The sequence below is a fragment of the Geotrypetes seraphini genome, chromosome 9, assembly GCF_902459505.1.
Source record: "Geotrypetes seraphini chromosome 9, aGeoSer1.1, whole genome shotgun sequence".
NCBI lineage: Eukaryota > Metazoa > Chordata > Amphibia > Gymnophiona > Dermophiidae > Geotrypetes > Geotrypetes seraphini.
In genome coordinates this window covers 1,539,530-1,559,910 of record NC_047092.1, presented here as the reverse complement: position 1 = coordinate 1,559,910, position 20,381 = coordinate 1,539,530, and the positions used below count along the sequence as shown (strand labels likewise).

At 42.4% G+C, this 20,381-nt stretch overlaps 1 protein-coding gene across 1 annotated transcript in view; it reads left to right on the top strand.

The window, feature by feature from the left end:
• PCLO (piccolo presynaptic cytomatrix protein) overlaps nucleotides 1-20,381 on the top strand; it is a 283,861-nt gene that overhangs the window by 224,005 nt on the left and 39,475 nt on the right. The window contains exons 19-22 of the mRNA XM_033958826.1: nucleotides 1,325-1,418; nucleotides 6,175-6,246; nucleotides 13,959-14,139; nucleotides 16,631-16,825. Of these exons, the coding sequence (XP_033814717.1) occupies nucleotides 1,325-1,418; nucleotides 6,175-6,246; nucleotides 13,959-14,139; nucleotides 16,631-16,825 (542 nt within the window). The remainder of the gene's footprint in view (nucleotides 1-1,324; nucleotides 1,419-6,174; nucleotides 6,247-13,958; nucleotides 14,140-16,630; nucleotides 16,826-20,381) is intronic.

Genomic DNA, 20,381 nt, shown 5'->3' with positions numbered 1-20,381 from the left:
TTCAAAAACTTGACTATTCTCTGTTTTAAAAGCATTTCCATTAATTTATTTACCACAGAAGTCAGACTTACGGGCCTGTAATTCCCTACTTCTTCCTTACTTCCACTTTTGTGGTGAGGGACCATTCCTGACTCTAGAGACTCATTGAAAAGGTCAGTCAGTGGAGCTGCAAGAATTTCCCTAATTTCCTTCAGCAACCTCGGATGTACATCATCTGACTCCATCGCTTTTCCTCCAGGAAATTGTCCAAACCTTTCATAAAACCAGCTACGCTATCCACTCTTACCACAACCTCTGGTGTATCATGGTATACAAATAAAATATTAGGTTTATGTTATTTTCATAGCACCTACACATGATTGACATGCTGACGGCACTGTTTACAGAATCTGGCCCTGTGGGTCTGAAAGTCTGAAAGTGGAACGTGGAAATGATAAAGAATATGTTCTATAGTTTGCTTGAGGTATGCAGTGAAATATCTCTGCATAAGGTCACTTTTGCAATCGAGCAGTGCCCAGTGGCGTAGTAAGGGTGTGGCCCCATCCTCCTCTCCTGGCCATGTGCGTTCACCCCTTGCCTTCCCCTGTACCTTTTTACTTCCCTGATGCGAGGTCGGACCCACACCTAGGAAGTGACATCAAAGGGCAAGCCGACACCAACATGGGCACCCTGTTGACACCGCAGAAGTTCAAAAGGTGCAGAGAAAGGAAAGGGGGGGTAAGGGGCACCTCCACGCCAGGCACCACTCACCCTTCCTCTGCCAGAACATTTTCTAAAAGAAGACAAAATGCACATTCCAGAATTAGAAGGGACCCTTGCACTACAATAGGACATGCAGCGTTTATTGTGAGCTAAAGTCTGTTGGCACGCATTAAACTTTAGTTAAAAAAGGCCCCAAGGTAACAACACTCATCAGAATAACCTAGAGATGAGGTCCTGTTGGTTTGTGCCGACTAGTTGTCAAAAGAGACTGGTACTTTCTAGAGAATACGGCAAGATCGACCTTGGCGGAGCAAAAGTGCAGCAGGTTCATTTGAAATGACTGCCCAGTCCTCTTGTGAGGGACTCTTGGAGCATTGCCATGACATATTTCATTATTGGGATTGTAATCGGATACTCGGGGGGTGATGGAGGGTTGGGTGACTTGGAGAAGGTTGGGCTTGAGCGTGCAACTTCAGTGTGCTGAGGGAGCAGCTGCAGCCACTAGGCCAGACCTCCCCTCCACCTCCAGCAACATTTCTTTATGGCTTTGTTTTTCATTTTTGCAACAAATGGTTCATAAAAACAACATCGCTCTAATCTTTCCCTTCCTGACTTGATTTAGTGCCGAGTACAAGCGAAGAACGAAACACGTGCAGAAGAGCTTAAATCCAGAGTGGAACCAGACGGTCATTTATAAAAGTATCTCCATGGAGCAGGTAAGTCTTGGGCCTGTTCTTTTTAACCTTTTTATAAGCGATATTGCTGTGGACTGCAGGACATCGCCGGTGGATATACTGGTACTGTAGTCCTCACTGGGTTGTAAGTGCGGAATACGTACCGTTATGCAAGACCTCCAAGAACAGGCTTCTCAATCTTTTTAAATCTTTTGACAGGGCTCGATATTCAGAGAATCGGGTTCTGCTCACAGCTCCGCCTCTTTGACAATTTCCTACTGTATTGAACTGCTAAAGCCGTCCCCAGGCCTGCCCAGTTCCACTTATCCCCGCCCTAGCCCCACCCCAGCCCCGCCCCCTGCTGCCTGCTCTTGTGTGCGTGAATGCGACCCCGATGACGTCACCTCATGGCATCCGCGCATGCGCTCCTGCCTGACAGTGATTTGTTCCAAGCTTTTCAAAACCCAGACAAAGTCCCGGGTTTTGAAAAGCCCTCCGGGGAAATCTGGATGTCTAGTAGCCCTAATTTAGAGCAGGATCATTATTCATGTATGTGTTATTAGAGCCCGCTTTAGTATATGCAGGCTATAAGTTTATGTTTATGTTTAAGTTTATTTCGGATTTATAGACCGCATTTAGTTTTAACATCAATGTGGTTTACATAAAAACGATAGAAGTCTGTTAAACCAATTAATAAAAATAATAAACTAGACAAAGAAATGGCAGGCCTAGCGGTCAATATTCAGCATTAAATAACTGGCCAAAAATGACTCCTGGCTGCTTAAATCATCTGTTTGGGGCCAACCGGTCATTTCAGTGGTATTTAGTCAGTTGTCGCCATTGAAAATAATCAGTGAGCGCTTAATTGCAAACTGAATATTATGGGACAGAGTTGACACTTGGCCAGTTCAGTGCTGGGAAAACATAACAGCCAGTTGTGTCTTTGTGCTGAGAATCGGTTACGCATTAGCTGGCTTCGCAGAATGGGATCTTCATGGTTGAAACCTGGACAGGACTCAAGAATATGTCAGTGCTGCCAGTTCAATATCGACCCCCATAACTTTTAAGCTGATACATTTGGCACAAATTCAGGAGCCCACCTTAGGCACAGCTCAAAAAATAGCACAGTGGGCCTGAAGAGTTGGTGAGGAGGAAAATATTTAATTGAAAGACCCAACACAGACCATTTTTAAGTTCTACGTCTGTGTCAGGTGTCAGCCGAATATGTGTTCAAACAGAAATCAGGTCTTATAGTCAGTGAGGTAAAAGTAGGCGAGTTCTGCGACGGTAGATTAGGAAACCTCTAATTTTGGGCTCCTTAGTAGCGAGTCCCAAAAGAACCCAAATGCGAATAATAACTTCAACCAAGAACAATTGGCAATAACTTTAAATCCCGCAGAGAACCGACGCCAGCTATCAATAAGACATCAGTACGGGCAAAACCAACCCTTGGTTCTTGATTTGTTTGGCCCCTGTTGCCAGAAACCCGATGGGACCGTATTCACGGTCACAATTTTTCAATGATTTTTGCATTGTCAAACTAATTATTGAGTTGATTTACTAGACAGTTTGGGGATTTAAAGCGCCCGATTCTTTTCCCACTTTGAATCCACACTGAGCGTCAGTTTAGTCAACACTTTTGCTTTTCAGTCATCGTATTTGATTATATTTGGAAAGAATAAAAAAGATTTTATGACACAATGATGTACGGAGTAGGGCTTATTTAGGCTTCTAGTCTGGTGCTTGTAACCTATGAGTCTCCTGCCTGGGGCCAAACAAATCAAGAACCAAGGGTTGGTTTTGCCCATACTGAAGTCTTATTGATAGCCGGCATCTGTTCTCTGCGGGATTTAAAGTTATTGCCAATTGTTCTTGGTTGAAGTTGTTAAATGTGATGAAGCCTATAGGACCTGAAAGGGCCACATTCCATTTGCCCCACAGATCTCATAAAAGGGGTAATTAGTGTGTATCAAATGAACAAGCCTTCCTTACTCAATCACAGCCTAAAATGTCACTTTGCTCCCACATTCCTCTTTCCTCTTCTTTTTGGAACCTAACTAAGGAGTACAAATTTAGAAGATCGTCTTGTTTTGAATATTAGGCCTTTGCTTATTAAAGAATCCGACCCCTTTACTCTTCTTATTGCTCCTGTATTCCCCTGTAATTAGGGTTACTAGATTTTCTGTTTGGAAAATCCGGACCCCCTAGACCCACCCTCAGACCCGCCCAGTTCTACCCATCCCCGGCATGATACGCCTTGGTCCCGCCCTAATCCTCCCCACTGCCTGCCTGACAGTGATTTGTTCCAAACTTTTGAAAAGCTGTCTGGACCCCCAGATATGTCCTCAAAAGATGGACATATCCGGGGAAATCCAGACATCTGGAAACCCTACCTGTAATTATCGTACAAATAGGTCCTTGCTGAAATTGTGCCTTCCATATATTTACGAGTAGCTGCAGAAGGTACTGCCAGATTCACTAAACTGTGATATCTCAGTACTATGAGTTTGTGAACATGGGAAGGTAGTCTTCCCAATATTCAGCAGTATTTAACTGGCCAGGAACAGCTCCTGGTTGGTTAAATACCCCTAAGTCACTAACCACCAATAGTGAGATAACAGGTTATCTTTTGTTGATTATCCCAGCTGGTCATGCGATCTCTCTCTCCATCACTGTTGTCTTACAATCCCAGACTGATGCCCACCCTCAAGGCCCTAGGAGTCAGGAGCATTCCCTAATGCAGAGCCCTGATCCTTAACTGTGCTATCGCAAGGCTGCCACTAGGGGCCTGTGGGTGCCATTTTTCCATTGGAAGCTGATAGGGCAGAAGCAAGCCAATGCACTACTCCTTGCATTTTCCATCTTTCTTCCTAGAGTCCCAGCTTTCTTCAGATCCAGATTCCCAAAACTGTTAGCATGACGATGCATAACATTTGCAGAAGATTCCATCTACCTTAAGGGGCCTGTTCTAAACCTGCAGAAAGCACTAATGCATGCATACCGCAGCATAAAAAGGCTTCCTGTGGCGATTTCTTGGAAGAGGGGGCATGTCTGGAAGTGGAGAGTGGGTGTGTTCTGCTCTAATTAGTAGGTACACCTACGTTGTGACACATTAAACCGATCAATGTATGCCCTTAGGCTCTGATTCTGTAAGTTGCGCCTACAAAACAGTCGCCTGCCTAGGGTTACAAGATGTCCAGATTTATAGAGGGCATGTCCGGGTGTCCGGACGGCTTTTCAAAACCCAGCCCTTTGTCCGGGTTTTTAAAAGCAGATGCCCTCCCAACTGATGAGAAGAGGCTGAGGAGGGTGTGGCTAAGGGCGAGGCTGGGGATAGAGCGGAGATGGGTGGAACTGGGCGGGCCTGGGAGGCGGGTCTACGCTCCCAAAGACTAGGGTTTTACAGGCCTTCATTTCTGGCGCCCAGACAGCACATAATGGCACTGAAGTCCAGAGCTGCACCTAAACAGGCCCATTAGCCACCAGGGACGTTGGCGCCGGTCCAGATAGCCACGTAGCAGCAGCTATTTAGTTTTTGTAATGAGGGTTTAATTGGGTTTTAATGGTGTGACCAATTATCACACTATTTAAACCCAATTAATCAATTAAGTTAGGCGGCAGTGGGGCAGCTGCCTACGTAATGGCTGACAGTAGAGGCTCAGCTGCTAATCTGTTTTAAGGCAAATTAGCGCTTGGCCATTAATACCAAAAATAAGAATTTTGGAATGAGTCAAATAAGACCATTTATTACCACTATTTGGTTAAAAGGCTCCTTATGGAGTTTGGAGGCTGAAAACCAGCGCTTGCCTCTTAACTTTCTGTCCTACCCTCCACCCCACCCCACCCCCCCTGCACCATCCTCTCTGCTCCCCCCACTCCTTTCACATCCCCATTTCACACTCACGCCTTCTTTTCCCACTCCCAGACCTTTTTAAATATTCACCAACACTAGGGTTACCCATGGCTGTGCCCCCAGACCTGCCTGTGTCCTGCCCCAGCCCCCACCTACTTAACCTGTTTGTGCATTAGGATGCGTAGATGTTACATAATGAAGTCGCATGTGTGGACGTGACATCACCGCGTTGCACCCACGTATTCGCGGATGCCGTCCTGATGACGGAAGTTTTTCAAAACCTGAAGAAAGTACCGGATTATGAAAAGCTGTCCGGGGAAATCCGGACGTCTGATATCCCTAACCAGCTTCTCCAGCTGCTCATGCTGGCATTGGCTTTTCCTCTGACATCACTTCCTGGCCCCGCAACCCAGAAGTGATTTCAGAGAGAGGCAGGCTAGAGTAGTTGCTCTTGCTAGAAAATATTTTAAAAAGATATGGGCGCAGGGAAGGGGTGTGTGGAGAGGTGCCGTGCCTCAGGGTGGCCTTCCCTTGCTCCCTCCCCCAACTTCTCCACTCAGATTTTCAGTAATTAAACTTTGCTATTCAAAACTGGCCAATTTCCAAAGGCTGGCAAGGCCCTGACTTAGCTAATTTGAGAGGAAAATATATTGGGAAAATGTCCGCTGTATTAGCTGTGCAACAGTTAGTCTTATTGGTTACTGCTTTGTGTCCGAGTTGCAAATTTGAGACCTTTCAAAAACATGACTGAGCACCATCAGAGTGTGAAACAAGGTCAGCCGTCCTATGAATGCATTTTAACTTTACCACAATGAATTTTCTGAAAACAAGACTGATGCAGTGAGAGAAATGGCTTGGCAAGCAGCATGTATAAGGTATCCAGTTGTGTGCATGTCAGAAGAATTATATGAAAGGCAATCGGCTAATTGGGTTTTTTGTTCATAGCTGAAGAAGAAAACCCTGGAAGTGACCGTATGGGATTACGATAGATTCTCGTCAAATGACTTTCTTGGTGAAGTAAGTATTAATAGTTTCCTCCGCTAAGAAACAAACGTAAACATTGAATTCTCTGGGGAAAATTTTTTTTTTTTTTTTATTTTACATCAAAAGAAATTCTTTGATAAAGAAACATAATAATACCCAATAGGAAATAAAATATTAAGTATTACTTATATATTACCATGATAACAGTCCACAACTATGGGAGAGAGAATCAAACAGAGATCAGGGATAGCTGATTATAACATAAGCAAAATTATACATATAATAAGTACAGAGCAAAATGATTGTATACTAACTATACGGTCTGGTTGGTGACTTCAGTGGACATCTGAAGGGATACAGAAGCCGCTTTACCCTCCAAGAAAAACTGTAATTGATCGGGTTCATAAAAAACATATCTATTTGCTTGATAAATAATACAACATTTACATGGAAAGCGCAGCTGAAAGGTATCTCCTAGCCCCAATACAGATTGACGTAACATTAGAAATTTTTTCCGATACAGCTGCGTCCATTTAGAAACATCTGGGGAAAAATTTTAAACAAGAGATGGCCTGGAAGAGTAACTGCAAAGTTTCATTTTGAGGATGTGGAGAGGGGAATTCAGATGTACAGGTTGGGCCTACTAGATGTACACAGCACTGTACACATTTGTATGCAGGTACCTTCTCTGTCCCTAGTGGGCTGGCAGTCTAAGGTATTTTTGGACCTGGGTTAATGGAGGGTTAAGTGCCTTGCCCAGTGTCACCAGTAGGAGTTGAACCCAGTTTCCCAGGATCTCAGTCCACTGCGTTAAGCATTAGGCTACGTCTCCACTGTATTCTATGCAAAGTCTCTTATGAAACAAATGGAGAACTGCTTGTGGAAGGGACCCCCATGCCCAGCAGAGAAGGGCACAGTTTTATGAAACCAATGCTTCCACTCTCAAGTCACTGTGTTCTACAGCACCAGTTCTTCTCCAGATGCCACCCTGCAAGGCATTCAATTCCTACCACCTGAATCTGAACTGCCCCAGGTGCCTACCCTCTTGGAAAGAGAGCTCCCCCACCCAACCTGTCTGGCAACAATGATCCCCCGGAGATCCCCCAAGCAGATGCCCACCCCATCCCTTAGATGAGGGAGGATCATTAGCAATCCTACTGTGAACTGCTCTTTTTTGCCTGTACCTAGCATGGGCAGGATAACTTAGGCCAAGAACTGAAAATGCAGTCAAAAGAAGTGGGAAAAGGACGAGATGCTTTTCTAGGTGGAATCTTTGCTTGTAGAGTCACCAGTTTTTTAATACAGGTCAACACTGAGGGTGTTTTAGTAGTCTATATACAAATAAGCACGCACATTAATAATACAATAATATAATCCCTCATAATATAGAGGACAAATATCTATATAAATTGTTAAAAAATTCATGTTGCATCCAAAATACAAAGAAATGGTCAAAGTATCCATCAACTTAAAAGCATTTAGATGTAAAAAGCATTTATAAAAATTGATAAAATGGTACATCAAAGAGAACATAAAACCCCCAAGAGTAAATAAATTATGAAATCTTTTCTCTTTAGAAGAATATAATTGTTACTGCAGCATTCATGAATGTATGGATTTTATAGTTTTATTACTGTGCCAATTCTTCAGTTTCAATAAAGAACTGAAGTTGATCTGGGTCAATATATATATACTAGTCTTTAAGCCCGTTATATTAACGGGTGCTAGAATATATGTCTGTCTGTCTTTCTTTATTTCTGTCTCTCTCCCTGCCCCTGTCTCTTTCTTCCTTTTTTTGTCTCTCCCCCTCTCACTGTCTGTCTTTCTTTCCGTCTGTCTCTCTCCCTGGCCCCCTTTGTCTGTCTGTGTTTCTTTCTTTCTGTCTCTCTCCCTGCCTGCTGTCTTTCTGTGTGTCTGTCTTTCATTCTCATGCGCTGCCTGCCTATCTTTCTGTCTCTCTCCATGGCCCCCTTATGTCTCCCCCTCAAAGCAAACCAAGATTGCTCCCTGGCCCCCTTTCCCCTCCCCCCCTTCCCTGTGCAGCAACAGCAGCATTCCCCCCCTTCTCTGTGTAGCAGCAACAGCATTCTCCCCATCCCTGTGCAGCAGCAGCATTCCCCCACACTTCCCTGTACAGCAGCAGCATTCCCTCCTTCTCTGTGTAGCAGCAACAGCATTCCCCCCCTTTCCCTGTGTAGCAGCAGTATTCCCCCCCACTTCCGAATTGCCATAAATTTGGTAAAATTAGACTTTGGCATGAGGGGGAGGGAAAGATTAGAGGTGAGACTGATCAGAGCATCAACTCCATGTTACCATTACTGATGTCACTTCCTCTGTAGCTTTATTTTCTGTGGGGATCAGTTGGTTGGCCTCGGTGTCTTCTCTCCACTGTGGGCAATCCTAGCAGAAACAGGAAGTTGTGAGAGGGCGGGCCGCAGTGGAGAGAAGACGGTGAGGCCAGTGGCAGCACAGCGCAGCGCTTTTCAGTTAAACGCTGTGAGGAGGTGAGAGGGAGGAGGGGGAAAAATTGCCATCGAGCATGACAGGTGCCGGCTCCAGATGACAAAGTTCATTTTTTAATTCAAAGCCACTGCCGTGGCTCCTCTCTCGATCCCTGCCTGATACGGTTCGAGAGAGTAGCGGTGGCTGCTTTGAGCTCTAGATCAGCATTGGTATCGAGCATGACAGGTGACTCAGCCCCAGATGTGCGCCGTTGGAGAGCCGGGGGAGGAAGTCCGCCGCAGCCTCGCGCCTCCCCCCCTGGAGAGTACAAAAGGAAGGGATGACAAAGTTCATTTTTAATTCAAAGCTGACGCCTCGGCTCCTCTCTCGATCCCCACCTGGTGCGGTTCGAGAGAGTAGCTGAGGTGGCTGCTTTGCAGGTAATTTCAAGTGTTCAAGCCCGATGCGTGGTAAGCGCGCATGCGCACTCTTGTGGCCACATCCCGACAGATCAGATCTCAGGGAACACGGCTTAAGAGTGCGCATGTGCGCTTAGCATATTATTATTATAGATATCAGTTGAAAAAAAATACATCTGCAAGGATATCACAATTGAAAAGGGACTCCTAAAGTTTGAATCTTCAGTCTAAGTATCCAAAATGTCTTCCTTCTCTCTTGAGTAGTTTTAGTGAAATCTAGAAAAATCCAGATTTTTTTGGCCTATATACGAGTCTTCTGTATTTTTGTGATGAAAAACCAATCTCAACACATGCTCACAATCCTGAGGAAACACAAATGTACGAGGGGTGCTGAAAAGTTCTCAACTGAACCAAGAAGATAATGATGTGGATATGGGTCAATCAATGATCTGAAACAAGGTCAAAACACAGAATTTCACTTCTGCAAATTGGCACTTAACAAAATAAAATAACACTCATTTCAGCTACAGTGGCAAAATAATGATCAGAATTCAGGAAGTTGGTTGCTTGTGCTGAGAACTTTTCAGAACCCCCTCATAACCAAGAGTTGTCTTTTTTGCTTTAAGTTTCTACAATGTATTACTCAATTTGTTCCTATTCCATTTTAGTCAAGAACCAACCAAACATTGACCTGATAAGAACTTGGTTTTCCATCCTGTAAACGGATTTGTAAAAAAAAAAATTAGAAATGTCCTTTTCATAGCAAGCAGCTCGTCATTGGAATAAATTGCCACTGGCGATGAAACAACACTCTTCTCATATTCCTTTTTGCAAAAGTTTGAAATCTATTTATTTGGAAAACATTTCACCAATGGTTAGTTAACTTATTTGTGCATTATGAATTCTATGAAATAATCCATTTTTATCATTTGAAAATGACTGTACACCACTTGGACTATTTTTAGGGATTAAGTGGGCTACAAATGTCAGATTAGATTAGGTTAGATGTAATCAGCAGCATACATTCAACAGCTGATGCTGTTCCTCTGGTGCTGAGGTCTAAATATTGCCTAACTTGGATTTAAGAAGTGATCCATAAATAGTACAAAAGTTTAAAAGCTACAGATTGTTGCTGTCAATGTGTGAGAAGTGATGAAGTCACCTGGAGCTCCTGAATGCTGCCTACAGCTCTGGACCGACTTCCCTCACCTCCGCCATTCCAATGACTGCTCATTCCTGCCACCTACTGTTAGGCATTAGGAACTTTTTTTCTGCGTATGTAGATCAGTCTGCTTGCTCAGTCATGCTTTTCATTTTAAAGTACAGAGTATCATTACTCAGAAAGATTTGCTTAATTACATGATTCCCAAGCCCTGTTGTTACAGGCAGATTTCAATATTGTTCTCTCAGGGTTTCCGCAGCTGACATTGTGCTTGTTACAGGTTTCCAGGTTTCGCAAAGACACAGCGAGACCCAGAAACCTGCAACAAGCAGATGTGGATATTGTTAGTATCATGGAGACATGGTTCAATTATTATGCAAACATACCAAGCTATACCCTGCTCAGAAAGGTGGAGGGGTAGCTTTAAAGTGGCTGAGATGCAGGAGGTCCTGGGGAGAAGAAGAAGCGATGTGGATTATTTTAGAAAGAGAAGATGGAACATCCATCCATGTGGGCATTGTCTACAGATCTCTGACACAACAGAGAAGTTAGATAAAGATAGGGATATCCAAAAGTTGGGAATGGAGGAGGGTGTGCTCTACATACAAATTGCAAGGTCCTGTCTACAGAATTGGAACAAAGCAAAAAGACTGTAGATGCTTTTCAAAGTGCACTGCTGAGACAAATGGTGATGGAACCCATAAGGATAGATCTTTTGCTCACAAATGGAGACAAAGGCCCCGATTCTGCAAACTGCGTCCCGATTGTAGGCAGCTGTAGGCGTCCTACAGCTGTCTATCCAGCCAATCGGGACGCCTATATTGAGGACACCTCTGGGAGCCTAAGGAGGCCCACAAGTCTGCCTAAGGCTAGGCGTAGCCTTAGGCAAACCTAGGCTGCTGTACGTGTCTCCCTGGGCCAGCAGGAAATGAGTACAATGTAGGCCAGCAAAATAAGTATAGCGGCCACGGCTGCCAGTCCCCCCCCCCCCAGTGATTGCAGCAGGAGGATGCCCAACCCCTCCTGCCTGAAGACCCCTACCCCGACAATCGCGGCAGGAATGAACCCAACCCCTCCTGCCTGAAGACCCCCCCAATGGAGATCACGGCAGGAAGGAGCCCTACCCCTCCTGCCCAAAGATCCCCCCCAAAGATCGCGGCAGGAAGGAGTCCAACAATTCGTGCCAGAAGATACAACCCTTCCCCCCCCCCCCCGCCTAACCCCCCTCCACTAACCTGAAAAGTTGGCCAGCAGGCCCGCCTCCATCAAAATGAGGCGGGCCTGCCCCTTCCCAGTAGGTGCCCATCTGGCCAATAGTGGTCATCACACTTTTTGGGTTTGATGTACGGGCTAAAGCGGAATGTGGCTGCACAAAACTCAAAATCCTGGAGTTTAAGCATGCTGACTGTTAAAATGGGGCATCACCTGAAGAAGGTGCTGAAGGGTTGGAAGGAAAAAGGAGCAGTGGAGGATCTGTGGTCCAAACTAAGGGGAGCTATAAAATCAGCAACAGATCTTTCTATAAGGAAGGTTAGCAAGAATAAGAGAAGAAGGAAAGTCACTGGCAAAAGCAAAGAATGAGGTTGATGTGAGTGAATTTTATCCAAGCTTGTGATGTATTTGAATCAAGTTTGTGTCTGATTTCAAGAAAGCCTGGGATAGGTAGGTGGGATCTCTTAGAGAGAGGAAGAGATAATGGTTACTGCGGATGGGCAGGCTGGATGGGCCATTTGGCCTTTTTTTGCCATCATGTTTCAATGTTACTAATGACTGGGTAGTCAATTCAGAGCAGTCTGCATGAGCTTCAGTAAAGGTGTTACAATACACGAGCTTTGGTAATGGTGTTACAATACATGTGATAAATATATGTATATCTTAACTATTTATACCATCTATGTACATATACTATTATTATAGTTTCTGTATAAGCTCTGTGATTTTGCTCTTTATAATAGTCTCTACCATTTTGCCCAGCACAAGCCAGTCTATAATTTCCCCAATCAGCTCTGGAACCCTTTTTAAGAATTGCTATTGCGTTGGCCACCTCCAGTCTTCTTGGGATGTATACTATCAGGTCCAGGCAATTTGCTACTGTTCAGTTTGTCACATTACACCATTACATCTTCCAGTGTTACAGAGATTTCTCTCCGTTTCTCTTGCTTCTCAACATTGAATACCTTTTCTGGCCCTAGTATCTCCACCACATCTTCCTTGGTAAATACTGAACCAAATAATTCAGTTAATCTCTCCACTATGGCTTTGTCTTCCCTCTTCAATTGTCTAGTGGTTCAACTGATTATTTTCCCAGCTTCTTGCTTTTAATATACCCCCCCAAAATTTTTCTATGTGTTTTTGCTTCCAGTGCAATCTTCTTTTCAAGGTTTCTCTTTGCCTTCTTTATTAGCACCTTACATTTGACTTGGCATTTCTTGTACTGTTTACAATTATTTTCAGTTGGATCCTTCTTCCACTTTCTACCTGGCTGCCTGATTTCTCTGTTGTATGTGCCAGATTGATCACGTCTTTCCACTCCTTAACTCCTTTGGCTTTATGTTTCATTCAAGCTTTTGTATTTGGCACACAAGGTTGTTCATGTAGAGATACCAAGCTATTTGTCTGAATTGGTGTCAATGTAGGTAGGTCTTTCCGTTCATGGATACTCAGAATTTAGTGCTTCCTCCAACAGCTAGGGCTGCTATGTAACATACTAACATAGTAGATGACGGCAAATAAAGACCCGAATGGCCCATCCAGTCTGCCCAACCTGATTTAATTTAAAGTTTTTTAATTTTTTCTTCTTAGCTATTTCTGGGCAAGAATCCAAAGTTTTACCCGGTACTGTGCTTGGGTTCCAACTGGCAAAATCTCCATTAAAACGTACTCTACCCTCCCAGCCATTGATGCCCTCCCCAGCCCATCCTCCACCAAAAGGCCATGTACAGACACATGAATCAACCTGCCGATCAGGTGGGGGTTTTTTTTGGCACACTTTCATAAATGGTCTCCCTCCTTACATATGGGGGAACTTTCTTGGTCTTATTTTAAGGCAACTCTCAAAGATGATCACTTTGATCAGGTATTTGACACTTAATGGCAGGGTTTGATGGATGGGCACCTTTCAGCCATATGTGTTAATCTTTCCTATTATGGCTAAGGCATTCCTCATTCCTTTTACTTTTGACTGTTAACTGCTTTGATCTATTTGTTTAGTAAAACGGATATATAAAAAATTAATTAACATAAACATAAAGCCCTCTTTTATGAAGCAGTGTTAGGGTTTTTATCGCCACAGTCTGTAATTAAAAAAAACACTAACATGGCTTTTAACATTTCAATTTTACAGTATCCTTTTTAACTCCCTTAAGGAATTAAGCAGCAATGAGCCTTTTCCTTTGTTTTTTTTTCCTTATTTGTCTTTCGTTCCTATCCTATTTCCTTTTGTCTCCCGTCTGACTGTCTCATTTATCCCTTTTTAATATGCCAATTATTAGTTGATGTTTCTTTGTAACTGCTTTCTTTTTGTAAGTATTAATGGTATTGTTAATTGCATTTTTATTATGTTCATGCTCTTTTTTTAATATATATATTGTAAACTCGCTTAGAAATTAGATAAGCAATTAAATCAAATTTTAATAAAACCTTGAAACCTTGATAAAGGGGGGCGGGGGGGAGGAGTGAGGTGTGAGGTGTGGTATAAAATATTTATGCATTTTTCTTTGCAGGTGCTGATTGATTTATCTAACAATTCTCAACTTGACAATGCCCCTCGGTGGTATCCTTTGAAAGAACAAAGTGACAGCATTGATCATGGAAAGTCTCACTCAGGACAGAGCGGCCCACAAGCTCCAAAGCCATCAGTCATCAAAAGCAGAAGTCACGGCATCTTCCCAGACCCTTCCAAAGGTATCAAGATGGACATAAGTTTCTTTTTGCTGAACTTTCTGCAGATAAAATCTTTTGGCCCCAGGAGTGGAAGAGTAGCCTAAAGGTTAGCACAGCAGATAGTGAATCCGGGAAGCCTGGTTCAAATCCCAACGCTTTTCCGGTACAATGTAAGCCCTCCAGAGACAGAAACATACCTGAATGTAAATTGTTTTGAGCTAAACTGAAATCAGCTGCCACATCTGAAGAAAAGACCAGTGAGGTCTCAAAGGGTTATGAAATAGAGAAGCTTATTTTAAAAAATATTAAAACCTGCAAAAAGCAGAAAACAACAGAAGAAGAAGAAACGAGAAAGAGAGGACATTCTAGAGAAACTTAATCTAGATAGTAATAATAACATTTTATATACCGCAGGACCGTGAAGTTCTATGCGGTTTACAATGATTAAAAGCAAACTTAACAGAGTTAAAAGCTAGTGATTAACAGCTCTATGGAGCAATTATTGTGGAGAAAGAGTTGTGCGGGTCAGCTGCCTAGATACTTCAGGAACAGATATGTTTTTAGGCGTTTCCTAAATTCCCCATAAGGAGTAGGCGTAAGCCACCTGTGCCTTGTTGGCAATTACTAAATCATATCACCCAGGTGTGTTAGGACAGCATTATATGTGGTTGAACATGTCTGGTTAGCTATCCGGGCACCAGCATTAACTCCCAAGCCCACCTGCTTGCACGTCCAACTCTGCTGCTGTATGACCACTGACTGGTTAGTGCTTTGGTGGTCTGGGGACATTGTCCGGATGGCCAGCGTGATTCAATTGCGCAGGAGCCTCTCCTGCCTGATTAAGACATTTTGCCTGATTCATTTTTTCAAATAATGACTCCAAAGATTTTTTTCACTTTTGTCCCTTAATCTAAATTGCCATCCGTAATTCATGAAGTAAAACGTGGAGTGTCCCAGGGGTCAATACACAGACTTATACTTTTCAATATTTTCTTATCTCCGTTAGCTCTGTGAATGCAAACACTGAGTATCACATTTTTTTTTATTTACGAGAGGGTGATGAAAAGTTCTCAGCCCAACCAAGAAGAGAATGACGTGGATATGGTCAAAACATAGAATTTCGTTTCTACAAATAAGATAACACGGCTGAGAACTTTTCAGCACCCTCCCTTTGGAACTCCCTGTCTCTTCACTTGCATTTAGAAAAATCACTTAGAACATTTAAAGCTTTACATAAAGCTTTCCCCCCCCCACCCCCCCACACACACTTTTACAAAACCATAGCATGGATTTTAGTGTCGGGCACAGTGGTAACAGCTCCAATGCTCATATGAATTCTATGAGCGTCAGAGCTGTAACCACCTTGGCTGGTGCTAAAAAACGCACTATGGTTTTGTAAAAGGAGGGGGCGGTTATTTACTAAAGCAATTTTTCCTAAATTTAACTTATTTTCCTATTGAGATTTGTGGTTACAGAGATATTATGAGGGGGTGCTGAAAAGCTCTCAGCCAACTTCCTAAATTCTGCCACTGGATCTGATTTTGTTCAGTGCCAAATTGCAGAACAAAATTCTCTGTTTTGACCTTGTTTCACATCATTGTTTGAACCATATCCACGTCATCTTCTTCTTGGTTGGGTTGAGAACTTTTCAGCACCTCTTCGAATATTGTATTGTCTGCTTCCCTATACACCTTCCCTCCTCCTTTTGTGGTTTAGATTAATTAATTTTCCTCATTCCCCTTCCTCTTATGTTTTAAATTTTGTCATTTAGGCCTCCTTTGTTTTATCCCTTTAAAAATCCATTTTTCTTTCTAATTTTGATTTTCAGTATACCCGTTAGTAAAGTGTTTGGGGTTTTTTCTTGTATTTAAACTTCTACTGGAAAAGTTTTTATTGTAAATTTTATTGTAGAATTTTTAGATTTGTAATTTATAAATAGTAATCTCCTGCTGTGAGTCGCCAACAAATGTAGACAAATTTCCTGTGACCTTGTAGTTATTTTGCCAGATGTTCCCTGTTCAGTATGAAATGCAATGTTTCCATCTTGGTCTACCTAGATGATCCATGGAAATCTCAATTTCACATGTTTTTCAGTTAAAAATCAAGCTGGCCCAGAGATATCCTGTACCATAATGATATGGTACAGGAGCCTATCGACAAAGGAAGCAGCTTGGTGAAGACAAACCAATATTTATTATGTAAACTTTGAAGATGTAAGTGTTTGGAACAAATAAATTCACCCTCGTAGACAATAGGAAAAATAAGCAATTGTCTGCAGATGAAAAAGGCAGTTGTCAGATTGAAAGAGAAGCCAGGTTGGTGGTCCCTAATGATAGTAATGATCACAAGTTCTACGTTAGTGACCCCGTTGTATTATAATTCCTGGAGAGCTTTGTTCATCTGGAAGCATCTGGCATTACATAGATGCAAAAGAGCCGTATTGTCTGCTTTTCTGGGAGGGGATGTTGTCATCTAAAGTCCCGTAATGTTGACTTTATCTTTCATTTATCAGACATGCAGGTACCCACCATTGAAAAATCTCATAGCAGTCCTGGCAGCTCGAAGTCATCTTCCGAAGGGCACCTTCGCTCTCATGGACCCTCACGTAGCCAAAGCAAAACCAGTGTCACTCAGACACATCTGGAAGACGCAGGGGCAGCCATCGCTGCTGCTGAAGCAGCCGTCCAACAGCTTCGCCTTCAACCAAGTAAAAGAGACATATATAAGTTCCTCAGCATGGTAGCTTGATGGCCCTGCGCTGCTCATCTTTTCTCACTGTCATTAGTTCCTTTCCTTGCTTTAATGGTTTTTGTTTTGGGCACACGAAAAAATAGAGAAACAACTCCACACAAATGACCAGAAAAGACAGGAAGCAGAGATGACCAAAGTGTCAGAAACCACTAGCAGTAGTGACGTGGCAAAACTGTATTGATGAAGAATCCAACGTGTATATTACTTTCTTGAAGGGGACTCGGCATGTCATGAATTTGTTGCTGACTTGCGTAGTTGTGTTCCGAATACCTTCAGTGTAATTTGTGTTGTTTCTTTTAATGTTTGTTATTTATACATGTGCATTCAAATGGTGGTGGACCTCTAATGCAGGCTGGCACATCAAAATCACAGCCCAAGTCGGGTCCCATTAGAGAAAGTAATGTACCTGTATAGTGGCTTCTGACACTTTGCTCAACTCTGCAGGTGACTATCAACCCCTTATCCTGTGTGTTAACTGCAATAAAACCAGTCATTTCTTCATTACTGAGTTCTGTCAGCCACACGTCATGTTGGTTTCGTGATCACTTCCAGACTCGTGAAACCTGCTTGTTCTAATAGAGTTTTATATGCCATGTTGTCCGAGACAACCAGATCTGTCATTCCATTGTTTCTAAAAGACTCAGCTTTGTGAAGAATTAATCCTTGAGATTATTTCACTGGCATTACTTTAAAAGTGACAACTAACCAGAGAAGAAGATAAAGCTAGAATGTTCTATGGTATTGTCCGTTAAACCTGCCTGTACAGCACAGCATTTGAAAAACCCCCAAAATATGGTATCCAGATGTATTTGATGTAGAACATATTGTTTGCCTATTCTGAATAATTTCATTCTCCCATGAAAACATTTAGTATCATGTGTTATTATATATCAAACTGGAAATACAGGAACCATAATGAAAAAAACACAAGAGCAAAGGCGACAGTCCAGTGCGTTTCTCGATGTACGCACTCCAGTCAGATACATCTAGTAATTGCCATCATGGATTTTATTATATCTGACATTTCATTCTATTTGATTATCTATTTTATGACACAGTTTGTATAAAGGATAAAGACAAAATTTGATTGGCATCAGAAAGCTGCGAGAGCTTTTAGATGGACATATTATATCACCATAGGTTTTATCTGCTAATTCTAAAACCGTGGGTTGTGGGCAACTGCATTGGCTTGCTAAAAACCGAGTCTCCTTATTATGCCATAACCTCAGCTTTGGAAATCTTCAGAGCATCCAAAAGAAAATGGATAATTGCTTTAATGTTGTATTTCACACAAATAAATTTTCTTTAACAATTGAGAAAAAGATAACCTTTATTCTAAGACACACTTGATGGCACCCAATAGAACATAAGAACATAAGAGTTGCTCTACTGGGATAGACCAAAGGTCTATCAAGCCCAATATCCTTTTTTCCAACAGTGGCCAACCCAAGTCCCATGTGGGAATGAATAGATCGGGAACTTATGGTAAGGAAAAGTCACACTCTGTGCTCCCACTCAAGTGCATACTATTGGGAGTACCACACGAACAGGGAAGTACCAAACTGAACTGCCAACTTCAAGGAGATTAAACTACAAGTGGCACCTAAAATACTTATAGAGCACGAAACCAACTTTCTTATATCAAAACTGTGCTCAGAGTTTGTGTAGTTGTCAGACCAAACATTGGGACAAAAGAGTTATCTGATACTTGTGCTGATTGCAAAAGGCTCTGGGACCCAGATCAGATAAGTCTTTTTGATATATGGAGTTTTGCCACAATGATTAAAGAGTGACGTTTGGTCTGACAACTACACAAACTCTGAGCACAATTTTGATATAATATAAGAAAGTTGGTTTTGTGCTCTATAAGTATTTGATGTGCCACTTCAAGCATGTGTTTCTACTATTGGGAGTAGACAAAGAATGCCATAAGAGGAGGGCTCTCTCGTAATAGGGCTTCTTAAAAAATCTAAACTTGTAAAGGGCACCATCAGAACTGGGTGTTTCTCTTAGATGTCCTTAGGGTGAGCACAGCAAAATCATATTCTATAGAGGATCTTGGATGCTTAAGCTCTATTCTAGAATACTAAAATTTAGGTGAGTCTCGAGCTGGAGCATCTGAGTGTGGCAGGAATGTGAGTAATATCTAGGATTCTATAAGTTCCACCCCTCTGCAAAATCAGGCTATTTAAATGAATCTGAATATGCAAAACTGGGAAGATACACACATAGATTTATACGCGTAACACATGAATTTTCAGCTGAAAAGACCTGATTCTATAAACAACACCAACTCGGTAGGTTGCAAGAAAAACTGCCCTTACGACAGGTCATTCAAAGTTAGAAGCTTCTTCTGCTCCTATCCAAGTTACTCGAGCTGGCTGTTCTCCATCACTGCATGGGCTTCTGTTCAACTCGACAGACACTGCCCTCACCAAAGTCTGCAGCGACTTGTTCATGGCCAGATCTAAGGGCCTTTACTCGATCCTCATCCTTCTTGACCTGTCGGCTGCCTTTGATACTATTAATCACAGCTTACTCCTTGATATTCTGTCCTTGCTTGAATTTCGCAAATCTGTCCTCTCCTGGTTTGCCTCTTACCTTTCCCAATGCACCGTAGTCTAGATGCCTATATCAAGCCTACCAGCAAATTAGTATTTTTTTAAATTGGTTTTAAATTGGTGCTTTTCAATTAACATTGCTGATTGAACCAATTAAAAAATTACCCCCCCCCCTTTACAAAATCATAGCACAGTTTTTAGCGCAGCCATGGTGGTAACAACTACAATGTTCATAGGAATTGTATGAGCATTGGAGCTGTTATCTCCATGGCTGGCCCTAAAATCCACGCTACAGTTTTGTAAAAGGGGGGGGGGGGGAGTTAGGCACCTAGATGGGCTAGCATCTGATGGCAGGCGCTTTTTATAGAATTGGGGACAGAATGTAGAATTTTAAAAGGGGAAGTTATCAAGCTGCATTAGGGACTTGCCATGTTATTTGCCCTAGCCATAATGCAATTTAAAGTGCTCTAACACACAGATTGACTTACCCTATCACAACAATATTTAGGACTCTGTGGGTTACCTAGTAATGAGATGCAAAACATGCATATTAGCCTCATATAAACTGATAATCCACCAAGACTCAAATCTAAGCCCACCCAATTAAAGAAAAATTCCTACCCCTAATTTTTGCTTAACCTCTATCCCCCTCCCCACAGACAAAATCACAACAATCCATTTCCAGTGAAGAGATAGATCTTCAAATCCCACAACTCTAAATTAAAAACAATGCATATAATATTAATTCCACAGCAATAAGATAAACCATGTGTGAAAAGGATTATTTTACAATTTGTGACATCATTAAAATTTTGACCGGATAGGGTTTACCTGAAGAAGAGATGAGAGGTGTCAGTACTTCCAAAGTAAAAACCTGCCTCATGCTTAAGCATGGGGTAAAGAATTAGGCAAGAGGCACTTCTAGAGCTAAAGGAATTACATTATTGCATG